Genomic DNA, 10634 nt, shown 5'->3' on the forward strand with positions numbered 1-10634 from the left:
CACTGGGTCAGCCCATCAGACAGCCAGTAAAGGAATGTGTTTTTTTAGGCTCCAAGTATGGAGGGAGACTCTCAGAGTGAGATCTTCTGGGAGATCTGGCGCTTCTGCCAGGGGAAGCTCTGGATTTACGACCGACCAAGCAAAGGGGGAGAAGAGACCCTCAATGCTAGGGCCAGGGTTAAGGGGACTGAGTGGCAGCCTGTCTGTTGGACAAAGCTTGACCATCACTCCTTCTCTCACTCCACTGGTATACCCTGACCTGGGTTCAAAATTATTTCAAATACTTTTATTGAACTTGCCTGGAGAGCCAGATGGGTGGATTTGTACTTTTTAGGACTATTCAATTGCTTCCATTGAATGAGGCATGCTGGAGTTCACTGAATGAAAATACATGATGATCTTATTTTGGAATATACAGCGCATATTAAATTAGCAGCGGTTGCAAACATCTACTGTATCTGCATAGTGAACTACTTATAGAGGATGATGTTGCTATGGGAAAGATTCAGACGGTTGGTCTGTGGGTTCAGTTCAGACTGGCTCCTCTTCTCCAGACTCATAAATACAGCCAGACCACTAATGTCTTCAGACAAACTGCCCGGCCTCCAACCCTTCACTCATCTTCAAACAGCCAATGAATTAGCTCTTTAATCAAATCAGCTGCAGCAGCATTCCATACATAAAGGAACCTTCAGACAGTGAAAGAAATTAAGAGTTTATTTCCAAAATGCTATATGTTTAATTTGTTTATATATATTTTTTCACCAGAAATGATTGCTTATGGATATTTTCATGTGTGTGTAAAATGTATCTATTCTCAGATTTTTTATTCATTGATTTTAGACAATGTGTTTTTTATTGTTGTTGCTAAATGCTATATGTCCATTGTTTAGCTGGAATGGAATGTTGTTATCCTGTATATTTGACTGTGATATGTGATTGTCTCACCTAGCTATCTTAAGATGAATGTACTTACTGTAAGCTGCTCTGGATCAGAGCATATGCTAAATGACTAAATCATCAAATGAAAAAGGTTTTACATTGATGTCACAAATGTATAATGTTTTACATTTCTTTATAAAAAACTTATTTGTTACATTTGTGTAAAACCTATCATTATTTGTCTCTGAAATGAAAACCAGTAAATCCAAGATTTTAAACAAATACATGTCAATCAATAGATTGTGAAAAAACACACCAATCTCTTTGATAATTTATTGAAATAAAAAGCAAATTTACCAATAATTTACCATCTTTTTGGAATGAAACTCTTCAAATGTATACTGTTGGTCTTATCTAGTGGTGGAGAGATGGGTGATACACTGTGGGGGGGGGGGATAAACAGTGGGGAGGGAGATAAACAGTGGTGAGGGAGATAAACAGTGGGGAGGGAGATACACCGTGGGGAGGGAAATAAACAGTGGGGCGGAGATAAACAGTGGTGAGGGAGATAAACAGTGGTGAGGGAGATAAACAGTGGTGAGGGAGATAAACAGTGGTGAGGGAGATAAACAATGGGGAGGGAGATACACCGTGGGGAGGGAGATAAACAGTGGGGGGCAGATAAACAGTGGTGAGGGAGATAAACAGTGGTGAGGGAGATAAACAATGGGGAGGGAGATACACCGTGGGGAGAGAGATAAACAGTGGGGGGAGATAAACAGTGGTGAGGGAGATAAACAGTGGTGAGTAAGATAAACAATGGGGAGGGAGATACACCGTGGGGAGGGAGATACACTGTGTGGAGGGAGATCAACTGTAGGGAGGGAGATAAACAGTGGTGAGTAAGATAAACAATGGGGAGGGAGATACACTGTGTGGAGGGAGATCAACTGTAGGGAGGGAGATCAACTGTGGGGAGGGAGATCAACTGTGGGGAGGGAGATCAACTGTGGGGAGGGAGATACAGTGTGTGGAGGGAGATCAACTGTGGGGAGGGAGATACACTGTGGGGAGGGAGATACACTGTGGGGAGGGAGATCAACTGTGTGGAGGGAGATCAACTGTAGGGAGGGAGATCAACTGTGGGGAGGGAGATCAACTGTGGGGAGGGAGATCAACTGTGGGGAGGGAGATACACTGTGGGGAGGGAGATACACTGTGTGGAGGGAGATCAACTGTGGGGAGGGAGATACACTGTGTGGAGGGAGATCAACTGTAGGGAGGGAGATCAACTGTGTGGAGGGAGATACACTGTGGGGAGGGAGATACACTGTGGGGAGGGAGATACACTGTGGGGAGGGAGATACACTGTGGGGAGGGAGATCAACTGTGGGGAGGGAGATCAACTGTGGGGAGGGAGATCAACTGTGGGGAGGGAGATACAGTGTGAGGAGGGAGATACAGTGTGAGGAGGGAGATACACTGTGGGGAGGGAGATACACTGTGGGGAGGGAGATCAACTGTGGGGAGGAAGATACACTGTGTGGAGGGAGATCAACTGTAGGGAGGGAGATACACTGTGTGGAGGGAGATACACTGTGGGGAGGGAGATCAACTGTGGGGAGGGAGATCAACTGTGGGGAGGGAGATACACTGTGGGGAGGGAGATACAGTGTGGGGAGGGAGATACACTGTGTGGAGGGAGATACAGTGTGGGGAGGGAGATACACTGTGGGGAGGGAGATCAACTGTGGGGAGGGAGATACACTGTGGGGAGGGAGATACACTGTGGGGAGGGAGATACACTGTGTGGAGGGAGATCAACTGTGGGGAGGGAGATAAACAGTGGGGAGGGAGATACAGTGTGAGGAGGGAGATACACTGTGGGGAGGAAGATACACTGTGTGGAGGGAGATCAACTGTGGGGAGGGAGATACACTGTGTGGAGGGAGATACACTGTGGTCCTATTTACACCTGCTGATATACGGCGATGGGAACAATCTCACTTGCTGAGGATTCGCTTCTCTGGGTATTTTTGAGAGTGTTCCCTAAAATTTCAGTTGAAAGGCATAGTTCATTTGAAAGACAAGATACACCGTGGGGAGAGAGATAAACAGTGGGGGGAGATAAACAGTGGTGAGGGAGATAAACAGTGGTGAGTAAGATAAACAATGGGGAGGGAGATACACCGTGGGGAGGGAGATACACTGTGTGGAGGGAGATCAACTGTAGGGAGGGAGATAAACAGTGGTGAGTAAGATAAACAATGGGGAGGGAGATACACTGTGTGGAGGGAGATCAACTGTAGGGAGGGAGATCAACTGTGGGGAGGGAGATCAACTGTGGGGAGGGAGATCAACTGTGGGGAGGGAGATACAGTGTGTGGAGGGAGATCAACTGTGGGGAGGGAGATACACTGTGGGGAGGGAGATACACTGTGGGGAGGGAGATACACTGTGGGGAGGGAGATCAACTGTGTGGAGGGAGATCAACTGTAGGGAGGGAGATCAACTGTGGGGAGGGAGATCAACTGTGGGGAGGGAGATCAACTGTGGGGAGGGAGATACACTGTGGGGAGGGAGATACACTGTGTGGAGAGAGATCAACTGTGGGGAGGGAGATACACTGTGTGGAGGGAGATCAACTGTAGGGAGGGAGATCAACTGTGTGGAGGGAGATACACTGTGGGGAGGGAGATACACTGTGGGGAGGGAGATACACTGTGGGGAGGGAGATACACTGTGGGGAGGGAGATCAACTGTGGGGAGGGAGATCAACTGTGGGGAGGGAGATCAACTGTGGGGAGGGAGATACAGTGTGAGGAGGGAGATACACTGTGTGGAGGGAGATACACTGTGGGGAGGGAGATCAACTGTGGGGAGGGAGATCAACTGTGGGGAGGGAGATACACTGTGTGGAGGGAGATACACTGTGGGGAGGGAGATCAACTGTGGGGAGGGAGATCAACTGTGGGGAGGGAGATACACTGTGGGGAGGGAGATACAGTGTGGGGAGGGAGATACACTGTGTGGAGGGAGATACAGTGTGGGGAGGGAGATACACTGTGGGGAGGGAGATCAACTGTGGGGAGGGAGATACACTGTGGGGAGGGAGATACACTGTGGGGAGGGAGATACACTGTGGGGAGGGAGATACACTGTGGGGAGGGAGATACACTGTGGGGAGGGAGATACACTGTGGGGAGGGAGATCAACTGTGGGGAGGGAGATACACTGTGGGGAGGGAGATACACTGTGGGGAGGGAGATACACTGTGGGGAGGGAGATACACTGTGGGGAGGGAGATACACTGTGGGGAGGGAGATACACTGTGGGGAGGGAGATCAACTGTAGGGAGGGAGATCAACTGTGAGGAGGGAGATACACTGTGGGGAGGGAGATACACTGTGGGGAGGGAGATACAGTGTGAGGAGGGAGATACACTGTGGGGAGGGAGATACACTGTGGGGAGGGAGATCAACTGTGGGGAGGGAGATACACTGTGTGGAGGGAGATCAACTGTGGGGAGGGAGATACACTGTGGGGAGGGAGATACACTGTGGGGAGGGAGATACAGTGTGAGGAGGGAGATCAACTGTGGGGAGGGAGATACACTGTGGGGAGGGAGATACAGTGTGAGGAGGGAGATACAGTGTGAGGAGGGAGATACACTGTGGGGAGGGAGATACACTGTGTGGAGGGAGATCAACTGTGGGGAGGGAGATACACTGTGGGGAGGGAGATACAGTGTGGGGAGGGAGATCAACTGTGGGGAGGGAGATACACTGTGTGGAGGGAGATACACTGTGGGGAGGGAGATACAGTGTGGGGAGGGAGATACACTGTGGGGAGGGAGATCAACTGTGGGGAGGGAGATACACTGTGTGGAGGGAGATCAACTGTGGGGAGGGAGATACACTGTGGGGACTGTGGGGGGAGATACACTGTGGGGAGGGAGATACACTGTGGGGAGGGAGATACACTGTGTGGAGGGAGATCAACTGTGGGGAGGGAGATACACTGTGGGGAGGGAGATACAGTGTGAGGAGGGAGATACAGTGTGAGGAGGGAGATACACTGTGGGGAGGGAGATACACTGTGTGGAGGGAGATCAACTGTGGGGAGGGAGATACACTGTGGGGAGGGAGATACAGTGTGGGGAGGGAGATCAACTGTGGGGAGGGAGATACACTGTGTGGAGGGAGATACACTGTGGGGAGGGAGATACAGTGTGAGGAGGGAGATACAGTGTGAGGAGGGAGATACACTGTGGGGAGGGAGATACACTGTGTGGAGGGAGATCAACTGTGGGGAGGGAGATACACTGTGGGGAGGGAGATACAGTGTGGGGAGGGAGATCAACTGTGGGGAGGGAGATACACTGTGTGGAGGGAGATCAACTGTGGGGAGGGAGATACACTGTGGGGAGGGAGATACACTGTGGGGAGGGAGATACACTGTGGGGAGGGAGATCAACTGTGGGGAGGGAGATACACTGTGGGGAGGGAGATACACTGTGGGGAGGGAGATCAACTGTGAGGAGGGAGATACACTGTGGGGAGGGAGATACACTGTGGGGAGGGAGATACAGTGTGAGGAGGGAGATACACTGTGGGGAGGGAGATACACTGTGGGGAGGGAGATCAACTGTGGGGAGGGAGATACACTGTGTGGAGGGAGATACAGTGTGTGGAGGGAGATCAACTGTGGGGAGGGAGATACACTGTGGGGAGGGAGATACACTGTGGGGAGGGAGATACAGTGTGAGGAGGGAGATACACTGTGGGGAGGGAGATACACTGTGGGGAGGGAGATACACTGTGGGGAGGGAGATACACTGTGTGGAGGGAGATCAACTGTGGGGAGGGAGATAAACAGTGGGGAGGGAGATACAGTGTGAGGAGGGAGATACACTGTGGGGAGGAAGATACACTGTGTGGAGGGAGATCAACTGTGGGGAGGGAGATACACTGTGTGGAGGGAGATACACTGTGGTCCTATTTACACCTGCTGATATACGGCGATGGGAACAATCTCACTTGCTGAGGATTCGCTTCTCTGGGTATTTTTGAGAGTGTTCCCTAAAATTTCAGTTGAAAGGCATAGTTCATTTGAAAGACAAAAAACATTACTTCTTGATTGCGTATGTGAACAGATGTACAGATGTTCAATGAACACACTTTGTAAGTATCATACCACACACATCTGTGAGTAACATGAATATGTGAATGTACACAATGTGTTATTATGAGTTGGCTACATAAGCCCTACTGTACATCCCATAAATTGATTATAGACATTGAGACTGACAAAGAAAACCATAATGACAGAATTTGAGATATAAGAAACAATCTCCAATACATGAATAGACACTCTTGTGTACCACGTTCTGCCTGATGTGTCACAACCACCGTGGCTAAAGATTATGAGCAAGAAGACCACCATAAATAATTCCTCAACACCTTCATCCTCAAGAACAAACATCACTGTAATCTACATGTCCAAGAGCTTTGTGTGTCCATTCTGTATACGAGTTGGAACATCAGTGTGTGTGGTTTGATTGTGTGCGTGTGTGTGTTCTTACATTCATATGGCTAAGCATATCCGCGTGTTTTCAAGTGTCCAGAGTAAGTTCACTTGTCCCAGTCCCACACACCCCTGATTGAAGCCAGATGAGCTCTCCTCGAGGTCCCAAACCAAAAACACCTGTACTCCCATCTCCGTTAGGAACTTATAAGGTTCAAATGCCACCACTACAATAACCACATGTTGGCCCCTGGGCCACGCTGGAGCGGCACTTCTAGCATAACATGGGATTTGTGAATATGATCCCAACCAGTAGGTTCCAGCCAAGCCCCCCTCATTCATAAACAATCAGGCAGCTCACAGAGGTAGACAAGGTCATAGATTGGTTCAATACTCAGGACGAGTAGCTAGGACAATAACCACTAAACAAAGCTCCTCACAAATTCATTATTCCAAGGAGGGGAGGGGAGGGGTGAGGGTGGGGGCATGGAACTGATGAGACATGAGTTATCCCACTACTGTAGATGTGTTCCATCTGAACTAAAGAAGTCTAGGGTCAGATTCATTAGGGCATGGAACGGAAAATGTTTTGCAGCAGAAAATGTAAAAGTAGTCTCTCCCTGTTTCCTTCTGTTTACTTCCGTTTGGTGTTTAATGAACTGGGTCTGGGTGTGTAGTCAGGGGTCTGTGGGGAGAGGAATCAGAGCCTGAGTAGGGAGACTCTTGGTCTTTGCACCAAATGGCACCCTATTCCCTATTTACGGACCCTGCTCAAAAGTAGTGCACTAACTGGGGAATAGGATACCATTTGGGACGCAAACTTGGTGTGATGTGATAGCGGCTAATGTGAGCCTCTATCTCCAGCTGCATCTCTAACTGAATTCTCTAATGACGGTCACGAGCTGGTGACAAGTCGATGTCACATGTGAGCGTAGGAATCTGAGAATAAGAGGGACGCTCACACTATTGACTTTACAGTAACAGAGGAGCATTTCAAGGTTTCAGACCCAGTCCCAGGCTGCGCCCCAAATGGCAACCTATTCCCTATGTATTGAACCACTTATGACCAAGGCCCATGGCTCTGATCAAAGGTAGGCCATTATATGGGGAATGGTGCCATTTTGGAAGCAGACCCAGTCTCAAATACATTGTTGGTACTTTCCCCCTTTTAGAACTACAGGAACATGACCTGAGAAGTTAATTCAGTACTGCTGGACTTATAACTGAGTGTTCAGTCACAAGTCACTGCGAGACTTCCCACACCAGCAACAGGCATATCTGTTTTCAAATACTCACCGGTACAAAATAGGCTTTAAAAGTGTCTGAAAATGAAATTAGTTCATATTGATAAGCCCGGAGTTCCAAATGTAAAAACTGCCAATAATTGGTCTTTGGAATATTGAATATCTAATTATATTGATCATTTATTACATTACTGTCAGTGTCAGAAATCCCACACCTGGTTGCGTGACATGAGGTCTGCCTTTGGACTAACACCACACAGGAACTCCATTTAATTCACTTCAGATGACTTATTATTACTGTAGGTACTTACCCATTTTATCCCAGCACTGATTTTATTACGAAATACAAGACATCACAATGTAGACAAAAACTAAAATTGTTGATAATAATATTCCTACATTCAGAAAGTATTCACACCCCATTGACTTTTTCCACATTTTGTTGTGTACCAAACTAAGGATGGATCAACAACATTGTAGTGTCTCCACAATACTAACCTAAATGACAGAGTGAAAAGAAGGAAGCCTGTACAGAATTAAAATATTCCAAAACATGCACCCTGTTTGCAACAAGGCAGTAAAGTAATGGTGCAAAACATGCACCCTGTTTGCAACAAGGCAGTAAAGTAATGGTGCAAAACATGCACCCTGTTTGCAACAAGGCAGTAAAGTAATGGTGCAAAACATGCACCCTGTTTGCAACAAGGCAGTAAAGTAATGGTGCAAAACATGCACCCTGTTTGCAACAAGGCAGTAAAGTAATGGTGCAAAACATGCACCCTGTTTGCAACAAGGCAGTAAAGTAATGGTGCAAAACATGCACCCTGTTTGCAACAAGGCAGTAAAGTAATGGTGCAAAACATGCACCCTGTTTGCAACAAGGCAGTAAAGTAATGGTGCAAAACATGCACCCTGTTTGCAACAAGGCAGTAAAGTAATGGTGCAAAACATTTGGCAAAGCAATTAAAATTTTGACCTGAATACAAAGTGTTATGTTTAGGGCAAATCCAATACAACACATCACTGAGTACCACTCGCCATATTGTCAAGCATAGTGGTGGCTGCATCATCTTTTGGGTGTGCTTGTAATGTTTAAGGACTGGGGAGTTTTTAGGATAAAAAATACATGGAATGGCACTAAGCACAGGCAAAATCCTAGAAGAAAACCTGGTTCAGTCTTCTGTCCACCAGAAACTCGAGGAGGAATTCATCTTTCAGCAGGACAATAACCTAAAACATAAGGACAACTCTACACTGGAGTTGCTTACCAAGAAGACAGTGAATGTTCCTGAGTGGTCGAGTTACGGTTGTGACCTAAATCTACTTGACAATCTATGGCAAGACCTGAAAATGGTTGTCTAGCAACGAGCAACAACCAATTTGATCGAGCTTGAAAAAAAAGAATGAAAGACACACAGCTGTAATCGCTGCCCAAGGTGCTTCTACAAAGTATTGACTCAGTGGTGTGAATATTATGTAAATGAGACATTTTATTTTCAAAAAACATATTTTCACTTTGTCATTATGGGGTATTGTGTGTAGATGGGTGAGAATTATTATATATTTTTAATACATTTGAGTTCAGTCAGTAACACTACAAAATTTGAAATAAATCAAAGGGGTCTGAATACTTTTTGAAGGCACAGCAAAATGTAATCCAAGCCATTATGACTGTCTCAGTTAATAGGAACCAGGACAGTTCTAGAAACTTGCTTCACTTTTGTATGTTCAACGTTTTTCACAGGAAGTTGCACCACTCACACAAGCGTCCAAATTAGGCTTCAACCCCCCCCCCCACCCCCACCCCCACTCCATCCCGCAGTACCACACACCCCCGCCGTAAGCCACTGATGACTTTATGTATAACTGCGGAGTTATAGGTGGCGTGGCTATCTGAAATGTTCCTAAACAATTATCTGTAATTGCAGTGGGTTCCAATAGCAACAGATGAGAATGAATTGCGTATGGGTAAATAACTGTATGTGCGTCGTGCCCCACTGTATCACATTGACCAATTCCACACATCTAAATACCAGCCGGCGAGGATCATTTCAAAGCCGTTCAGATTCTTAGGTTCGTTCAAATAAGCCATGATAAACTTGCTTACTTGAGGTTAAAAAATTGTAAAGTCAATGTAAAAGCAATTTACACCTAATGGCTGGTTTTATGAGTCACGATGCATCATTAATAATTGAGTACACGGTTAATGTTTGTGTGCCTGTGGGACGCGCACAGGAACCTGGATAGTGGACACACACAAGTTAAAACATGCGCGCGCGACAGGCTGTTCGCTTGTAGGTTAATAAACTGGTGATAACATGCATATTCAGAGAAAATATCACCTACCGAGTGCTGTCGTTAATTTCAAATATTGCATTTGCCGGAGCATATTGGAATAATCAGTTTCCACGGCGGCTGGAGCTGGTATTCTTCGGCCCTTCCCGTCAGACGCGCAATATTCAACTGAAGACAGAACTCTCTAGAGGCGTGAGGGGTGATTGAACTACTCTGAGAATTAGTCTGGCATTTCCTGCATGCTAGCATCTGCGTTTGAAGTATTTTAAACTTGCAAGAGGAACCCTGTAACTGTCACTTAAATACTGGCATTTATTCCGTTTTGAAAAAGAAGTGTTATTATTCTCCTGGTCTCCCGGTACATCACTGCTCCATATCCTCTTCTGCTGCGTAGGCTACTGTGTGGAGTGTACGGCACCGGGAGAAGAAGTCAGGACCCAAGACTTCAGTTCTCCCTGAAATCATAGGCACTGAGTGTGTGGGAGTTGGCTTGCCAAGTCAACCCATGGGAAAATCTTACCAGGCAAATAAAACCAGTGACAGAGACGTCTGACTCTGGAAATAATAGCAGTTAGTTATTTTGGAATGGGGAATCGCCACCAAACCAAGTTGTCTTGGAAATGTCAACCTTTTTTGCCAGTACTCCACCGCCACCAGTGTTATGTTCCGTAGCCTATTTCAAAAGAT

At 46.9% G+C, this 10634-nt stretch overlaps 1 protein-coding gene across 2 annotated transcripts in view; it reads right to left on the reverse strand.

The window, feature by feature from the left end:
• Positions 1-10402, reverse strand: part of itga1 (integrin, alpha 1) — a 95679-nt gene extending 85277 nt beyond the window's left edge. For both annotated transcript variants that reach the window (XM_064977484.1, XM_064977483.1), the window contains exon 1: positions 9999-10402. In XM_064977484.1, coding sequence (XP_064833556.1) covers positions 9999-10041 — 43 coding nt within the window. In that variant the 5' untranslated portion in view covers positions 10042-10402. The remainder of the gene's footprint in view (positions 1-9998) is intronic.
• Positions 10403-10634: the final 232 nt, after the last annotated feature.

Source organism: Oncorhynchus masou, chromosome 11, assembly GCF_036934945.1.
Source record: "Oncorhynchus masou masou isolate Uvic2021 chromosome 11, UVic_Omas_1.1, whole genome shotgun sequence".
Taxonomy (NCBI): domain Eukaryota; kingdom Metazoa; phylum Chordata; class Actinopteri; order Salmoniformes; family Salmonidae; genus Oncorhynchus; species Oncorhynchus masou.